A 19,717-nucleotide genomic window follows, 5' to 3' on the forward strand; every position below is an offset into this window, starting at 1 on the left:
GCGGCGGCGCCGGCGCCACCGTCAGGCCCTCGGCCGTGACCCCGGGTCCCCACATGGCCCGCGCAGACCTCTGCTAACGTCCGGAACTGGAGACTGGGGGGTTCGTCCGTCCGCGCGCCCGTCGGCCGCTCCCCGGCGCTCCGCCTCCCGCGCCTCAGCTACCTGCGGCCGGAGCAGTCCTCACTTGGCCACGCTTGGGCGGGAGGAGGAGCCCGAGGCGCGCGCCCAGGCTGCGGGAGGCGGCTGCTCCGAGCAGCCCGAGCAGCCTCCGGAGCTTCTGACCTTAACCCCGTGCGCCCAGCAGCCCGGGCCCCGCGCGAGGCGTCCGGGGCCGCCCCAAAGGGCAGAGGCGGCCTGGTCGGGGCTGCCGTGGGCATCTTGCCCCCGGCCAGCCGTGCTTTTCCTCCCCCACTTCGTCACCCTCCGGTACTGGAAGGGTTAACGCTCCGCGCTCAGCCCGGGAGCCCCTTGATCTTGATTAATTCAGCCGTCGCGCGCTTTCCTGCCGGACGGGCGGGGGCTCGCTCGCGTAGACGTCTCAGTTTTAAGTGATTGAATTTCACCAAGAATGTTGTTTAAATTGACTTGTGACTGGGATTCACTTACCCGTTTCCTTGTGATCTTTCCGATTAAAAATAGATGATGGCCATTAATGGCTGGTGCAGTCCTACTGCCGCCCTAGAGTTTGGGGGGGGGTGGGGACGGCCGGATAGTTCTGCATTTAGACAGGTCCAGAAGGCTGGGAAGCGAGACCCCCAGGAAACCAACAGAACGGTAGAGAATTCCTCGGAGAGACTCAGGTCACAGTACCACCGAAGTAGCCTCAGGGGGACAGGGAAGCGCTCTGTCAAGGTGACCCGAGTGGACCAAAGAAGGAGGGGGCGCATACTTCCCCAGTGGCTCATCCGACAAGCCCCCACTGCACCCGAAGCGCAGAGCAGGGATTCGCGTGCCGGGGTGAAGGGAGACCCCCTCCTCGAGCACAAATAAGGTATCTGTGAAATGTCAAAGGGGAATTGTAAGTGATTGGCAAGGTTCCTGAGCCTTGATAGGCGTCTGAAGGGTCTTTGTCAAGGTTATTCTTGTTTGCAGAGTTGGACTTTAAAGGAAATCTGTGCTCCCACATAGCACACGGGACAGAGATTACCTTACCGTGATGTCACTGTTTCATGGGGAAACCCCTTAACTCACACTGCAAGCGGACGGGCTGTCAGTTACTACGGACCCTGACCCACAGGCACATCTACTGGATGGTAGGTTGCAGCAGCCCCTTAGAGCCACACCATGGAGAAGCCGGGAACTTGCCACTTTAATTAATGCAGACTGAAATAGACAGTCATTCCCTCGCCCCGTCAACACTAGGACCCCTTGAAGAGAAACCAAAGGGAAAATTCCATGGTTATTGAGAGAAAAAAGTAAAAGCAAAGAAAAAAATAAGAGAGGCATACGAGATTCAACTGTGGATCAGATAAAAGCAAAGATTTCTTTCAGAGTAAGTCACTCTATTACCTCCTTAACAGGGTAGTGAACCAAGAAGGTTGGGGGTGGTGATTTGATTGAGACAGGTCATTGCCCAGCCTAAATGAAAGCATTTTTAATATTTCTGCTGCTGAGAACATCTTTCTTTGCCTCACACTCCAAAACGATCCTTTCTCCTCATGGAGAAGCTTGTCAAGTGTCACCCAGACAAAATATTTCACGTGAAGCTTCAGCACAGGACCTTTTTTCCCCTAAACTCTTCTAAAGCCACATTTCTCTATGCCATGGTCTATTTCTCTATAGGAGGCCCGATTGACAACGGGTTTCAGATTGTAGTGAGATAATGAAAGGAAAATTATTCATTTTAATACCATGAAAATGGTATTATTCTTTTTTTCACCCATTCTTTTGTTTAATTTACACTGAACATTTTCTACATCCAAGGAACTCTGCTAGATGCTCACCATAATAGAGAAAAAACTGACTCCTTCCCAGCATGGAGTAAACCCAGGCCTGCACTCCCAGCTTCAACTAAATGAAGTGAGAGATCCCACAAACGGAAACAAATGGCAGTTTCTTCTTCAATCATGACTTGTTCTTACTTTCCTGAAGGAAAAATAAAATTATTGAATTTGAAACAATGTCAGGGATGAAGGCAGTTCATAGCTTGAGATGGGCTTTGAGTATGAAATTGAAAAAATATAGAGACCACTTTGGGTGTTTATTATCTGATCTTTTAGGATTTCTGCGAGTAGTAGAAAGAGCGATTGCAAAAGTAAGTAAAGAGGGAGTTGTATAGCTAATGATACATAAGAAAAAGTGCCCTGCTGATTGTTATTATTATTATTATTTTTTTTTCTTTTGTCTTTTTCCGTGTCCGGCAACGGATCGCAACCCTCAGTGTTGCCCCCGTACCGGACCGGGGACCGGCAACGGGATCGCAACCCTCGGTGTTGCCCCCGCGCCTCACTCAGCCAGTGAGCAGGAACCGGTCCGTATGTGGGATCTGAACCCTCGGGTGGGAGCGCCGCCGCACTTCCCAAGCGGCGCACTATCCAGTGCGCCACTCGGCTGGCCCTGATTGTTATTTTGAAGTTACTACACAAACAGCCTTTAAATTGTTTCATTTCTTCGGCCTGTAAGGAGTTAGAATTTGATTGTAGAATATTAGGACACAGTAGAAGAATAACAGATCTTACATAAGATAAAACATTGAGCAGGGTTACTTATATGAAAACAAAGAAAAAGATGAAGTCTGCAAAATTGGTATGGAATAGATTTTTATTTATTTATTTTTCTTTCCAAGTTGATAGTCCCAAAGCATCCTCCATTAAAGATCCTATACAGAAGATGGTGCCTCTTTTTTTTTTTTTCTCTCACCTCTCAGTTTCACTTAATTCATTTTATTTGCAATGTAATTTATTGTGTACAACCTTTTGAAGGAAAGAAAAGAAACCCTAGAGCTTTAAAAGCCCCAGAAAGACATGATATTCATTACTCAGCATCCTTATTCTGTTCTTTACATTTAATACAAATTTAAAACAAATTTAGTGTAGATTTAGCACCCAGAAAGTCATAATAAATTCAAGCCACTTAGTGAGGATGATGGAATTTAAGTACATGTTCCATAGAATAGTCACAGTGTAAAAATTAAAGTGAAAGCATTTTGTTGAAAACTGCACCAAATTGTGTAAATAAGTGAGTGCACAAGAAAAAAAAAAATGCCAGGAGGGGACTGACCTTTATCCAAAAGCGTGATCTCTTGGAGTATAGCTTGATAAAGATGAAGAACATTAACTGGTTTACTTTGCTGTAGTATCTGAATGATATTTTTTGAAAATGTTCTCTTCCTGATTTATTTACACTCACATGAATGAATGCCAAGTTAGTCATACTTTTCAACTTTTTAGAACTGAAGAAAGTAAGCAGAACATAGCAAAACTGGCTGCTGTTTTGCCTGTGTACCCTCGCAGCTGTCCTGATAGCTTGAAAAAGACTGAGTGGCTTCATCACACAGCCTTCTGTCCTGTCACGTGACACGGGTTCAGAAGGAAATTTCTACTGATTGTGGGCTCATGCCTTCAAGCCTGAGAAGCAATAGCTTTGCCCTTTTCATGTTTCGTCTTCAGAACATCCAGACATGGGCAGTTGGGACCGTGTAAATGATCCAGTCCACAAAGATTCCTTACTCAGGATATGCAACTTATTTCCTTACCACTAAGTTATAGTAATTGGTTTATTAACCCCCCTCATGGTTTCCCTCCACTTGCAATCTGTCCTTCCTGAGCAGTACTAAATTCAGGGTTTTATTGTAATAGCATAAGTTTGTATAAATTTGCCTACCTGGAAATAATTTGTGATCTGAGATAATCTGCTTTGGAGTTCTCTTCAGATAGTATTACTTTCATCATTCATTCAATAAATATTTAATGAGGGCCCACTCTGAGCTAGGTGTTCTGCTCCATTCTAGGGATACTATGTAATCAAACCATTTCCAGTCCTCAGGGAGCTTATTGGGGTAGGGCAAACAGAACAGACACTAATCAAACAGAATAATGAACTGATAATTCCAATGATCAATGCTTATGATGGAGAAGTGCAGGATACTCTGAGTTCTTACACTGGCTGTGATCTGGATTGGGTGTGGGGGGAGTGGCATTGGTTGGGAAGACCTCCCTGAGAAAGGACAATAAGGTTAAGAGGAAAGGAGTCTTCCAGGTAGAGGAGACTTCATGGAGACAAGTCCCCGAGCTGGGAAGACCCTCACATGTCATCTCTTAGGCTTGGGGCAAAGCTTGTATGATTTCTACCTCAACAGTTGTGACTGCTTCTAGATCAGCTTTACATAGTCAAGACACACTGTTGTCCAATTTTAAACTGAACCTGGTTCTCTTCAGGAGTCTAATAGGTTGCACAATTGTAGTTATCTTTGTATCTGGTCCTGCTCAGTTTCCTCCTGGAGACCAGAAAGGTTCCAGCAACATTTCCTGTTCTTCCTACCTCCTGCTTTGGAGCAGAGTTCTGATTTTCTCTTTCAATTTTATGAGTTGGCAGCTGGCCGACAAAAGTCTTCTTCAAGCCTGATGCTTGAAGTAGGAGAAAAATCAAAGTGAGATGCTTTGTGTGTTTTGTTCAAATTAGGCGTAAGAGGAAGTAGAACGTTTTCTCCTAAGCTCAAAGTTAGAAACAAAAGTTTGAGTAATTTCAGGCCCTCATGAAAATAATAATAATATCTGCATTTATATTTGGCCTTTCAGCTTTTCAAAGAACTTCCAGAGGCATTGTTTTCTTACTACATTTCAGTGAGATGGGCTGAAGTTATTACTTCCCTTGTCACAGATGAAGATAGGTTAAAACACCCGGGTCACAGAGCAGTTGAGTGGCGGTGCTACAACTGGCATCTGAGGCTTGTGAATCCAACTCTAGCTTAACAAGGGTGGGTGGGCATCTCTCTTCCTCATGGACGTGGGCCAGGCGCAGGGGACAACTGTAGGGGGAGCAATGTCTTTCTTTTGACAACTTCTGATGCATTAAGAGGCCAATTGTAAGGAAAATGACTGAGAGTCAAGCTAGACTATTCTAGACCATAAATATGAGATTCTTTTGAGGGAATAAAACATTTATTTCTGTCATTTTGTGGCCACTTTTGGTAACCCATTAATTATGGTTTAGGTAATAATGTGACAGGTCAGCTATTTTTGTGTGCATTTCTGCAAACAGAAAATAAATTCTCTTCCTTCATTACATTTGGTCTTTACCCATGAACTAAGCCATCTATTACTCACCAATAGAAAATGGTATATACTTGGGAAAATAAGGATATATCGGGTCTGAAACACAAATGAATATACAATATTGTTTACCAATGACTTAAACTTCTATATTTAAATTTTTGCTTTATAACAGTAGCTTCTCATGGCAACCTTGTAGAAGATATCAATAACTTTCACTTTATTGGAGATGATATAAAAACTAAACCATAAACATTATGAGAACTATTCAGTGAGGCCATGAAGATCTGAAGTTAGAATTCCGGTTATGTTAGCTGAATGAATTTCTTTCTCATGCTTTTTAAAAATGGTTAGGTTGTTGAAGTTAGAATATATTTGTCAGTAGGCTGGTATACCAGCCAAATGCTCACATTGGCAGAAAAACCATATAGCATGAAATTATTTTATAAGATGAAATAATTTCCTAAGGTGAAACATTTTTCCACTCCATTATTTTAACTTGAAACTAGTAATGTACTCTTTGTCTCCCTCTCATTACAAGGAAAAATTGCATGTTAATACCTCCTTCTGAATATTCTCTGTAAACTTGGATGAAGTGGAGGTGGCTGTTTATGCTTAGCACTCTGCCCAGACCTTATAGTTACAGGGCACCAGGACCAGTGGCATTGACACTGAGCTGGCCATTTGTCCCTGGACAGCAGGGCTGTGGTCCATCCACCAGCATCCTACTTCTAACATTAAATGGGATGGAATAACCAGCTCCCAAGATACCCGCCTTAAAAGACTTTGAATATACCCCAAATATCTGAAATTTTCCAGAACAGTTTTTATTGTAGATTTATCCAGCCATGAATTTGAAAAGCTCTATTGGGCATGATCTTAATCTTCCTTTTCACCTTTCTTTCCTACTTCTTTCCTTCCTGCACCCTTTGCTGCCATCAGTGACTACCTGATATAGCTATCCAAGCCCCTCTTGAGAGAGATGTCATCCCTTCCCTTTTGCTGGGACTTCTGCCAGGAATTCTCTTTTCCCATCTCTGTAGGTCAAAACTATACAAGATGCAGCTCCAATGACAGCTCCTCTCCAAAACCTTACACACCCATCCCCAAATCCTCCTTCCCCAGCTAGAGGTCATGTTTCTCTCTTCTCAGAATGCCTTCACACCATCTCCTCTGTGTGGCAACTCTCATTTTCTACCTCATATTTCAGGTGGTTATGTACACATCTTAGCCTTAAGGTTTTTAGAAATAAGCATATGGCAGTAGGCTTTGTGTGTGTGCCTCTGCAGCACAGTGATTTTCTGTCTTTCTGTGTACTGCACCCTTTTGAATACTGATCTTTGGGAGGCCCACTTGAAGGGTTCACCTGGACCCACGTTGCCTCCCACCCATTGCTATGTTGTTTGAACACAACTTCTCACTGCTTGCCTGTTTTCTACTGAAATTCATGAGGCAGAGCTCTCAAATGTTCCTATAAATGTACCATCTTTCTTTAGCCTCTGCTTGCTGTTTAAACGCTCTTCCTACCTCTTGCAGCAAGATTTGTCCTGCTGAACACAAGTCTCAAGACCTACGATGTTCATCCTAGCTGACAGGCATCACCCTACACGAATGGGGCTCAGCTGGGACAAATGACTGCAGCACATTGTGAAGACTCATCCAGGAACCTCAGCCAACTTGTACATAATAGGTGCTGCCAACACATTTTTATGGAATTAATTTACCTAAATTTATAAATCTATTTATATTTTCAGCATGTACTCCTCTCTGGAGTAACAATTCCGTGATTTTCCTAGCTGCAGAATGAAGCATTTTATCTACGTATTCTTTTTCCAAGCAAAAGCAGGATTTTCCCTTGTTATAGTGACCTGGGATTTATAGAACAAGCCTTTACTTACTCTGTGATTTGCCTCCTGAGGCCATATGGTCCAGCTACTAGAAGACAAAATTTTCACATTAATACTGTGAGTGCCTGAGTCAGTCTTGGGTGTTTTTGCTTTTGGATTTCTTCCTTGGCTTCTTACAGCTCTGCCCTGTGTCACAGGAGGGCTGATCCCTGGAGGGTGCAGTTCCTTGTTAGTTGAATTCTGGCAAAGTTCAGTCAGAGGGAGATTGGGAGAGGGATAAAAGGAGAAGCCAGGGTGGGGGCTCCGGCAGCTCCTCCAGGGCTCCCACCGAAGTCTGCTGTGGTTCCAGCTTCTGCCAGGTGAACCCACCCCCAGGATCCCATTAGACCATCTCCTTCTTCCTTCTGTTACCAGTCTCCAGGCTGCCTTGCCATCTCCTGGGGGATTCCCAGCTCTTCCTGTGTAACCAGTTTCTGGCGTTAAATTTCCCTCTGTCTTAAAATCTCAAAACAGCTTGTTTTCTTGTTTGCAGCCTGACTGACGCAGTGCCCCTGAACCACCTTCTCTGGCTCTAGGATGCAAAGATAATGAATTACATGATTCCTAAAGACTGAGCAGAGTAGTGTTTATCCCCACTATTGCCTAACACAAGTCCCATTTCTCCCACCCACCCATATGGTAAGTTGTCCTCAACTGCTAGTGACAGTAAACAGTGTTAGTACTAGCTCTGTGACCCTGGGGACTTAATCTCTGGGTCTGCATTTCCTCATCTGTAAAATAAGGGGTATGGTAATACCTACCTTTTAAAGTTGTTGTGAGGATGAAATGAATAAATACATGAAAAGTGCTTAGAACACCATTTGGCATTATAGTGAGCTCTATATGAGTGTTAGCTGTAATTATTATTTAACCACAAAGAGTGCATTATCTTTTCTTGCCTATTAGTTTGATTCTGAAAATGGTGAAGTACACAGCTAATTTTTCTTACGGTTATTATGATTTTATTAGATTTGTAACTTGTCTTCCTGACTCAGCCAAAGACAAGTGAGGACCCATTAACTTTGTAGAATATAATATTTGGCTCTCAGCTTTATCATCGACAGTACTGTAAGAATTAACCACATAAATGTGTTACTGCATTTGGGAAACGGTTGGAGGCATTATGAAAATTTCCCTTTTATAGTTCAGTCCAAAAACGCCATGTTTTCCTTACAGAACTATTAAAGCTTTTTTTTTTTTTCATTATAGTAATTGTGCAAAAATGGTCATGAATTCCTTTTTGTTTGGTTGCTAGAGAGCTCAGAACTAAATTTAAAGTTCAGTTATAACATGGCCTCTCCTTTTTTGTTTTTTCATATTTATGTTTTCATTTTAATATGGCCTTGGTTGTATAATTCAATTTGTTTTTGTTTAATTCCCTATTCATATTTTGCCATTTATATTTATGTTGTAAGTTACGGCATAATTACTTGTGGGATAAGATGTGACATAATAAACGACGCTAAATTTGTAGCACCTATAGAGTGTGTTGTGAGTTTTCTGTTATTCTGTGTCACTAAATTCCTTTTAGAAAATAATCTTAATGTAAAAAATTACATTCTTAGATAGTTGTATCTTCTCAGCATGACATGGCTTGGGAAGTCCAAGTGGTTTGGTCACATGCGTTAGTTATTTTTATTTCAGAATCGAGTATAATAGCTTTTATCAAACTGTCACAGAGCATGAATTCTGTGGGATGTTATTGTCATTTGGAAAAATGGTTTTGCAGTCAAGTAAGTTTGGGAAATGCCCGTTGAGCTTCATTATTCCGGATTTTTCAGTCTTTAATTTGTTAAGGTATATTGTGGTTCCCTATGAGGGAAAAATATAAGATAGCATTTTCCGACTTACATGACCAAAGAATTCCCCCAACATTTCTTCTTTGCAATTTTTTTTCTTATCTGAAACTCCAGCTAATATTTTGAGGAACTAGGGCACTCTAGTATGGGCTAGTTTTCCATAGGCTAGGTTTTGCCTACATGGGCAAATGCCACTTTTTCAATCAGTCATAAGAAAATCTGAAAGGGCTGTTCACCATCAATAAAGAACATTCCTTAGAATCAGAAATCTTGAAGATGCCTTAATTAAAAAAAAATTAATCTTATCGTAATAACAAAAGCAGATTTTTCAGAAGTAAATGTACATTTTTAGTGCTAGACTTGCACTATTTTTGCTTAAAGTTTACTAGTCTGGGCAGAAATTTAAAAAATCAATGGCCATGTCACTAATGTGACATTTATGATGTCAATATCAAGGAGCCATGATTTAACTTTAGATAGAGTCAGATTAGAAATGAGTCTAAGAATAGAATTAAGGGGATCAAGCTGTGAATAGAAGAATATTTTAAATGACATGCTTGGGAAATAAAAGTAATTACTTTTAAGCACTTTTCCACGTATAAGTCTTAAATACAAGGCATAATTTTATTAAGATTGACAAGACTAATTTATAATTAAAGCAGTTCAGAAAGACATCTTAACAGTGATTTACTTTTTCTTAAAGTGGAACCATCTAATAATAAAGCATTCTGGCTGCTTATCTTTGTTTGGTTCCAGAGAGCACAGTGGCGCCAGCTCCAGAATTCTAGATGCCTCTATTTATGTGGACCTTTATTCCCAGAGTCAATACCCTCCTCCAGCACAGTTTTCCTACCAAAACCAGAATCACAACAACTAACATTTGATTCATGCTTAACATTTACAAAATGTTTGCACATGTATTATTTCATCCATTATAGCAAGATGGGTTAAGAAAGTATTAGTAGGAACAATTATGCCTGGTGGTTAAGAGTTCAAGCCATGGAGTCAGACGGACCTGGGTTTGTTTATTTTTTGCTGGCTAGCTGGTGCAGGGATCTGAACCCATGATCTTAGTGTTATAAGGCCATCCTCTAACCACCTGAGCTTATCAGCCAGCCTGGGTTTAAATCCACTTCTACTACTAGCTCTGTAACCTTGGGCAGGCCACCTAATCTATCAAAGCCTCAGTGACCTCCTGTATAAAATGGGAGTAATAATAGAATCTAACCTATAAGGTTTTTGTAAGGATTAAAAGATAATCTAAAATGCTTGGTGTATAGTAAATGCTCAACAAATACATTATTATAGAGAATTTAGAAGAAAATGAGTTTCAAGAAGAGTGACTTATTCAAGGTTACAGAAACAGGAAGAGCTAAGATTTGAGCTCTGTTCTTATCTCAGTAGGGAAACCATATGAACCCCATGTTGGGGGACAGCTGCTTGCCAGGCGAGTGTGCTGCTGACCTGTCCAGCAAGGCCCTAGAATGAGTTTTACCATGGCATCAGGATAGAGGTCGTGTGGGGTGGTCCAAAGTGCGAGTTTTAGAATTAGGCAGATGTGAGTTCGAATCCAAGTGTTGTCACTTACAAGCTCTGTGAGACTGGGATAATGATTCAGGATCATTGTGAGAATTCAATGAGATGATGTCCGTAAAGTGACTGGACAGATGCTGGTTATTGTTGAGAAACCACGTGGGGTTAGGAGTTACCTCCTCTGTATCAATCTGGACAGAACAAGTTTTGGAATGGCCCCAGTCCTCACCCAAAAGGATGGAGACTTAGAATCATTGTATTTTATTTCCTTTATCCAGATATAAAGAAAGAAATAGAAAGGTTTTCTTGTCCCCATTATTTTTTAACAACCTTGTTTATAAACTTTATCTGCATAATCCAAAATAAAATATTAAAGCTCCTTAATAGGCTCTTAGAAGTAACATTTTGGCAAGCTCTTCCAAGATGTTTACTGCATCTTGGGTTTGTAGTCACAGTAAGTCAATATGTACTTTGAGATATAATTTGAAGTTTACACTAAAATATTAGATGCATAAAAGAACATCAGAGAACGAAATATTCAAATAATGCCCCACCGACGTTTGATATTAACTACCACCGATTGGGAGTAATATAAACATTTAGGTGTTACAAAAATGTTACCTGAATCCTGTGGGCCTGGGGAATACTGAGAACGATCAGGAGAGCTGGAAGTCCCCTGGGGAGGAGGAGTCAGAAATGTGAACTGAAGCTTGAGGGAGGACAAGAAAAGGCACTGAGAACATGGGTCATTGTAACGCAAAGTGTGTACAACAGATCTTGTGGTCCAGAGAATAGAATAGGTAATGAGACTGAGAAGGGTCTGAGGATGCGTATAACTATAAAATTGAATAAGTAGTTCAATTGTCCCCAAGTCTATGGCAATAGCCATATTTCCCTGCCTCTTGCCTCTGCTCCCTGTCCCTTGGCTTAAAGTAGGGCCATCTCATATTTGTCCCATCTCACATGCTCTTACAATGTGACATTAACATGGCTCTGTCAGGAGCTGGGGGTTTATGATCCCTCCCTGTGAACCAAAAGAATGCAACAGATGTGACTCAGGCTGACTTCCAAGACCAGATCACAAAAGTAATTATGGTTTCAACCCATGGACACATGCCCTTGGAATCATGTTGTGAGGAAGCTCAGACCACATGGAAAGGCCTCATGTGGATGTTCCAATTGACAGCCCCAGCGAGGCCCCCAGCCAATAGCCAGCATTGATCACCTGTTATGGGAATGAACAAGCCTCAGAGGATTCCTGCTCCCTGCCTTTGCGTCTTCCGGCCGTGGCCCTGGATGTTGGGGAGCAAACCCAGGCCAGCCTTACTGTGCCCCATTTAGATGCCTGACCCATAGGAACTGTGGGAGATTATGAGTGATTATTGTTGTTTTGAGCCTCTAAGCTTTGGAGCAATTTACTACACAACCATAGTAATCAGAGCAAATTCTCTCCCCAGATATTTCTGGGAATCTCTGGGGGTGTCACAAATGTGTCTCATGAACAGTCTTCTCAAGCTGTTCAGATTTGCTTCCTGTGATGGTTGCTGCTCCAGAAGCCGTGCAAAGTGCAGTGCCTCACCACTGTCTCCTGCCAGGGCCACCGGTGCGATCAGAACCAGTTTAGGCTTGTTTGGAAATGTTCATACATACCTGGGGAAGTTTTATTAGTTATTTGAAATAAGCTGGAGAGAAGCTGAAAGACCATCACCTGAATGAGAATAACATGTGCCATGCATGGTTTGGCGGTTTAGGTATGTGCATATAAGTGCTATCCGTGTTCTGTTGTATACATAGTTTGTATGCCGGGGGTGAAGAGGGGGGATTCAGTTGCAGTGGGAGGATGGTAGAATTCCACATTTAGGGGTACAAACCACAGGCAGCATGACCCTTTCAGGTGGTGCCCGTTCAGTCCATAGGCTCCCAGCCTGCATACCCCATAGTCACCATCCTTCCAGGGAACCTCAAGGGAAACTCTAGAGGATGTGGTTTGGAATGCAGGAGGAATCAGGAGATCCTGTATGTACCTTAACCACTGGGAAATGTCTGTGTCTGTACTAGACTTGTTCAAAGAATATCACTTAGACTTGTTTGGCTGCAAGTAACAGGAAACCTGAAGAAATGGTGGCAGAAACAAGTGTTTTTATTTATTTTTCTTATGTAAAAGTCCAGAGGGAGGCAGCAAGGAGCTGGTATGCAGTTACAATGTATAAATTTCATCTCCAGACACTACAACAGAGTTCCAGGCAAGAGGAAGAAAGAAGGGCAAAATATAAAAAGTATATGCCAATGGGGAAAAAAAGTATATTCTAGCTGTGTCTGCCATTGCCTTAAAGAGCTTTCTTGGAAGCTCTACCTACACAATTCTATTTATACCACATTGGCTAGGATGAGTCAAGTACGCACTCCTAGTTGTGAGGGGTCTGGGATATGTAGTTTATTTAGTAGGTGGGCACATTCTGCCCAACCAACCCAGGGAATCAGCTGGTAAAAAAATATAGTGTCTAGCACATGGAGTTTGGTGTTTCCTGAGTGTGTCCTTAGGGCTGACTTTAGAGAGGCTACATGGTATGCTAGAAAAAAACATGGTCTTTGGAATCAGAAGGAGAAAGGCCACTCACTATTGTGTGATACTGGGTAAAAGACTCACTTTCTCTGTGCCCCATTTTCCCTAGTTATGAAGGTTACATTACATTAAGTCAAAAACACAAAGTATCTGGCACAGCACCTGGACATAAGACACTTGCAAACAATTAGTTCCTCTTCTTTACAAAGGCTGTCAAGGGATCTTAGCTATGACCTTTAAAGTCCAGACCAATTAGACTCTCCCAAGTCCGCTGGGCCCTTTTGCTCAACCCTGCCCTCAGCCAGGAGGGAATATGAATCCCTCGATGCTAGGAGAGACAAACGGAAATCATGCAGCAGGTTTGTGAATGTTGGGGGCATGCACCCTTCCGAAACCCTTCTCCTGAAGAAGTCCAGACACTGTGTAGGTGTATTGGGGGTGCCTAATGAACAGTTCTGTGTAACGAGGTGGTTTACTTAGGCGGTTAGCAGCTGCCCTTAGTCACAGGATGTGGGCTTTGTGGAATCCAGGGTAAGAGATATCAGTTGGTGGCAGGTTTAAAGGCCTTGATGAGCTACTTACTATGAATATGGAAGAAGCTGACATTAGGGTATGACTAGATGGGTGCATAAGGGTGAGGAGAGAGAGGGAGGGAGGAACAAAGAGACCACCACAGATGCCATTTCCCCAGTGTAGTCACACGTGGGCTAAGAGCTACGGCCGTGGGATTGTTTAGTTAATGTAAAGCTAGCTGCTGGAACAGATAGATTCTCCAAAATCTCAGTGGTTATGTACAACAGAAGTTAAGTCCTCACCCTTATAAACTTCTCAACAGGTCCTGATGGGGGCAGTTCTCCTTCAAGCAGTGATTTGAAGACCCAGGCTCCTTTTGTCTCATGGGGCCTTCATCATCAATTTGTCTGTTAATCTGCCTGTAGGGTTACAGCAATAGTATTGCTAGGGCTCAGGGCCCACAGACCCTTTGTACAGACTGGGTCACCAGACCCCTCACATACCAGGCTGGTTCATCAGACCCCTCACACGCAGGTCCACGCTAGGTAATTGCAAAAGATCCCAGGAGCCATTGGCAGATGACATGAGCTCAGTCCTCAGCAGTAGCAGCAGTAGCAGCAGCAGCAGTGGCCTCTTGGGGGACCCTGGGGGCACTGACAGCAATCGCTTGCAGCAACAGCCTCCCTGGGGCATCCCAGGAGCGGGAGTGCCCCATGGATCAGAGCCACTCATCGTTTGTACTCAAGTCCATAACCCAGGACACCTGGGTACACATGTGCAATTACATTAGACAATAACCAAGGAATATCTGGGTGCACATGCATATTTACATCAAATGCTCGGCAAGATTCTGAACATCTGAGGGGCCTGACCATTTTCCTTCACTTTCCCTACACTGCTGAAAGCCAATGGAGGGGGCAAGAGCTTGGGGATCCTGCATGGGTGATCTTGTGGGCCAGTCCTGGAAGTAATGTGCCTTGTATTGACTAGAAATCAGTCACATGGCTACATCACACTGCAAGAGAGTCTGGGAAATGCAATCCGGCTGTGTACCCAAGAAGCCAGGGGAAATGGGTTTAACGAACAACTAGCCAGTGTTTGCCTTGGTGATGAGAACAAAGGCCAGGTCAAAGATGGTGCCTTTCAGTAATAAAAGCTTAGGGTCAGAGTGGACTTTTAAAGTTATTTAGTTCATTGTCTTTGTTTTGAATTTAGTTCTATGTCAAATCAAGGCAACAAGTTTTGCAGACCCTGTGCTAGGCTTTGTGGGAGATCCAAAGAGGAACTTGATCCTGCCTTACCACTGCCCCTCTCCTGAGGAATGACAGTCTCAGGTGGGAGGGGGCAGGAGGAGGGGCAGATGTGTGTGTGTGTGTGTGTGTGTGTGTGTGTGTGAGAGATGAAATGAAAGGTACAGCAGATAATGGCTAAATGACACGGTTCATTCTGGAGGTACTTAGTTTAAGTGTTAGTGAAATATGTAAGTGTGAACATGGTCCTATAAAGCTAATAGCAGTTAATAAACATTAGCTTTAGGCAAGTGTTTCTTAAAGTGTGATCCTCGGATCAGCAGCATCAGCCTCATCTGGCAACTTATTAAAATTGCAAATTCTCAGGCCCCGGCCCAGATCTACCAAGTGAGAAACTTCAGGGTAGGGCCCAGCAATCTGTGTTCCAGCAAGCCCTTCAGGAGATGCTAAAACATAAAGTTCGAGACCCTCTTCTTCAGAGTATATTCACTCTGCAGATTTTCTTTTTCTTTGTTCTATGAGCCACTCTAGCCCTCGCCTCACTGAAAGTTCTGATGCTTCTATGAAATATTATGGAAGGAAAAAGCCTATTACTTATATTCTGAAGTGGGAATAAGAAATATTGCCATCCTTCATGACCCTGTGGGTGCATAAGTAACATGATGTGAAGAGCATCTTTAATCTAATTTAACCTAATTGATCTAGTTAATTAAGCAACTCAGATTGGTAAATGGCTATTCTCAGGATAGAGAGATGGGCACCTCATTCCCAGACCTCAGGTAGGAAGAAAGGCCAAGAGTTCATCTTTCATTTACAAAGTAGAAATAAAAGTTTTACATTTCTTTTCAGTTTTCAGTTTTCATTTTTGACAATATTAGATGGGAAGTAGCCAATCATAACTTGAGCTACTTGGTAGTAATTACCCTTCATCTGCTAATTTCTAGGCAGGAAAAATATGATTAAAATGAGTTTCCGCACAGCTGTTGATTAGGCATAATGGCAAAGTAATCATCATAAAGCTAATAATCAGAGCAGAGCTAACATTGGGAAAGTATTGTTGAGTAACCAGACGACTCCAAAAGCCAAAAGCAATATACAACTAACTGGAAAATGACACCCCCTCACCCCCCACTTTTTTGTCTGAACTTCAACATCAATTAAACAGAGCAAACTAGAACCAGTTAATTACATCAATTTTGAGGTCAACTTTTGACAGCTCAAACCTCCATGATAAACAAACCACAATATTGAAAGCTTTTTTGAAAAATCAATAAATAAACAGCCATCATACTAGAGAAAAGCTGCAACACATTTAACAACACATCAATAAATTCTAAACAAGCCTGGTATTTTTATTAGCTCAAGCCCCCTGTTGCCTGCCTCCCTGGCACCCCAGCCACCTCACATGGCCATTCCCATTCCACTTGGGCCATCATGCCTGTGGCCCAGCATTGCTGCAGCTGGATAGCTATTAGAGACCTCCACCGAGTAGCTCTCTGTAAGTGTACAGCTTCTACTGGAAAACAGAGATTAATGAGCTCACGAATGGGACAGTACATAATTTCAGATCTGGATGTTGATAACAAAGAGCTCTTTAGGATACCTGGTAACAGAATCACTTTCTTACATTCGTCATCCAGAAGTCTAAAGTCAATGACATGAATGGAAATTTGGGCTAATGTGGAGGTACCCCAGAGTAAGAGTAGATGGGGTCTTGGCTTGTCATTCACTGTGATCCTGATCGAAGACCACTGGACAGGGTCTGTTAGGACTTTAACCACAATCCATTGGAAATCACTGGACAGCCAAAGGTGAATGAAGATGAATGTGTGCTAGGGAGGTGTGGTTAGATGCCCAGTGGTGGAATAAACTGTGGCCTGAAGGCACACGTTTAAGGTCTCAACATCTTTTGTTGTTTTCTCTGTACTTTCACCTCTTCTTACTGTTATTTTTTCTTTTTATACATTTAAATTCCTTAGAATTCTCTTCCTCTTCCCTAGGTTCAAGTACTGGATTCCTTCTACCAAATGAGCTAGGATATTTCTCATGATGTCAGGTCAATCTAGGCCAAGTTTCTCAACATACCCCTTCCTACACCCCCACAACCTCTTTTTATTTTTCCTTTAAAAATAAATGCTTGGAGAGCTGGCTGATTAGCTTTGTTGGCTAGAGTGCACTGGTATAACACCAAGGTCAAGGGTTCAGATCCCCTTACTGGCCAGCACCCCTGCCCTCCCCTCCAAATAAATAAATGTGCCCTTTCTCTCAAAAGCCTCTGAGCCTCATACTCTGGCTAACTACCGCTTTGAGACCACTGGATGCTCTGACATATGATTTTATATTTTAATAGAAGAAGGCTGAATATGGATTGCAAAATTATCTATCCCCTTTCTCATCGTAAGATGTGACAACTCTTTAATCTGGTTCCTCAATAAATAGCAGCCTTCTCACACGGGTAAATTTGCACAACATTAAAGTCATTGCTTTGCAAAGACACTCCAATGAGACTCTAGTTCTAGGAAGTTTCAAATTTTGAATCCAAATTTCGAATGCTACGAGTGTTGGTCACTTCAACAGGAGAAGAAACATGGTCATATATCTGAAACTTTCATTGATAATTAAGGAGTTATCTAGATTTCTTCCTGGGATCACTTTGAGGAAGAGGAAGATGTAGAAGCTCTAACTGTGAGGAGTTGGAGGGTGAAGACTCCACTGGGAAGAGCATGAATAAAAGGGAAAAGATGATGGGAATTATGGTGGGACACTGAATTAGCATGGGACAGGGAAGGGGTTCTCTTGGGTATTGGTCAGTGTTTTTCCTCAACTGTGTGCACAGCATTGTGGCCCTTGTTGCCTACGCTCTGTTACAACCGAGGCCAAGAATCATGGTACCCCAGGACCAAATTAGTGTTCAGCCCCCTCTCCATTCTCGGTTCCAGAAAGATGATGCACAATACCTACCGTTCTTTGGAGACAGCTCTGCTCCTGTGCCTCCCACAGGAATCCTGTGGGATTCCTGGCGCTGTGCCGGGAGGTATTTCTAGAGAATTTTACGGGGTCTAAACTAGGGAAAAGTTTCACTTCCCAACCTCCTACACTCCCATGATCATATTGTAGGACATCTCTATTAATGTTATGTGTGGAATGGATTGAGGTTGACTAAAGTAAAGTTATGGTAATCTTGGGATGTTAAGATTATTGTTTCTACTGTAACTCTTGTAGAATCACTGGAAGCTTTGAAGTGCCAAAGGATGTCCAGAGACCTCCTCAGAACCACCTACTAAGTCTTTGCTTCTCTCAATCACCATATTGCAGGATCTGGAAGATGTCATTTTGATTTCATTGGATTTCTCAAATTTCACCTGCTGTAGTCCAAATTAGGCTCTCTTTCTGTCACCAGGAAAAGGGTAAGAATGGATGATCCTGAGATTTAGGGGAAAAGTTGCAGGAACTTTGATCTAGTATGGGAATGACTTGATGCCCAGTCTCTGTGTGAGTTGGTATACAATTAAGATAGTCTGATAGATTGATCGCATCGCATAACCTAGGCCAAGGAAGCCAACGTCAATCATTATACCAGTCATCACAAGCCTGCTTGCAGGCCATGGTCAAGGCCGGCCCATGGAGGAGAAAAGAGAAAGAGGAAGAGAGTCATGGTGGGTCAGTACCTGCTCCTCTTTCTCAACCTTCTCCACAGTTACCTCTACTGTTATTCTTAGCTGAGGATCTCACTTTCTACATTATTAGGAAAATAAAAGCCAAACTTACAAGTCTACTGACACAGGGCCTGTCTTCTCTCCTGATTGAGTAGAGGAAGTGTCCCTCCTCTTCCCAAAGGCCAACCCTCTACCGGTGCCCTGATTCAGGTCCCCTTTCACCTTCTCAAGAACTTGTCCCTTTGTTTCTCCTCTCTCTTTCTTTTGAATCTCCATCCTCTCCCTCTTTATTAAATTACTGCCATCAGCAGACAGACATGTCCTCAAAAACAAAAAATTGCCTTCCTCTACTTATGTCTCTCTGGCTGCTTTCCCATTTCTCTTTCTTAACACCAGCCTCAAGATACAGGTTGGAATGGCATTAGGGTGACCCAGAGAAGGCTGGAGGGAAAGAAAACATAACTCAGTAACTAGAATGGATTAGATTTCTCACTGCACAGGAAGGGGGTGGTGGGGAGAGCTAGATGTAGACGAGTGTGAGGACGAGTGTTTATTCTAACAAACATTTAGTGAGCGCCTACCATCTACCAGAAACTCTGCTAGGTGCAGGGGGCGGGCACTTTGTCTCTTCCCTGCAAGTGCAGAAGTGTGGGTACAGAAAGGAGACTTAGAGAAGGAAGGAAGTCAAGGCAGCAAGAGAAGCTAACTAGTAGCACAGACTCTCAGGGCCAGTTACAAATGACTGCTAGGACCATGGCCTCTGAGATAACACCTTCTTTAGAAAGTCCCTGAGATTTATTGAGCCCTTGTTCTACACACCTCTGCTTTTAGCTTCTGCTATGGGTTGCATGTGTCCCCCCAAACGTCATGTGTTGGAAACTTGATCCCCATTGTAACAGTATAAAGAGGGTGGGAAACTCGATTATGATATTTGAAAGGTGGGATCTTTGAGAGGTGATTGGATGGTGAGGACTGTGCCAGTGTGAATGGATTAATCCATTCATGGAGTAATCAGTTATCATGGGTGTGGACAGGTGGCTTTAAAAGGAGCACATGAGGGGACTCCTGCCATCCTCATCATGTGATATCCTGAGTTGCCATGGGACTCTGTACAGAACCGCCTACCCCATCCAGAAGAAGACCCTCACCAGATGTATTCCCTGGACCTTGGACTTCCTGACCTCCCAAGCTGCAAGAAATAAGTTTCATTTTCTTATGAATTACCCAGTTTCATATGTTCTTTTATAAGCAACAGAAAATGGACTGATACTGCTTCCTACCCTTGTACCCTTGAGCACACTATACCT

The 19,717-nt window shown here is 42.8% G+C and overlaps 1 protein-coding gene across 1 annotated transcript in view; it reads right to left on the bottom strand.

Moving 5' to 3' along the window:
* Positions 1 to 377, bottom strand: part of LOC103597379 (chromosome unknown open reading frame, human C3orf80) — an 826-nt gene extending 449 nt beyond the window's left edge. The window contains exon 1 of the mRNA XM_008581210.1: positions 163 to 377. Within this exon, the coding sequence (XP_008579432.1) occupies positions 163 to 377 (215 nt within the window). The remainder of the gene's footprint in view (positions 1 to 162) is intronic.
* Between the last annotated feature and the right edge of the window lie 19,340 nt (positions 378 to 19,717).

This window comes from Galeopterus variegatus, unplaced genomic scaffold, assembly GCF_000696425.1.
Source record: "Galeopterus variegatus unplaced genomic scaffold, G_variegatus-3.0.2 Scaffold2294, whole genome shotgun sequence".
Lineage (NCBI taxonomy): Eukaryota > Metazoa > Chordata > Mammalia > Dermoptera > Cynocephalidae > Galeopterus > Galeopterus variegatus.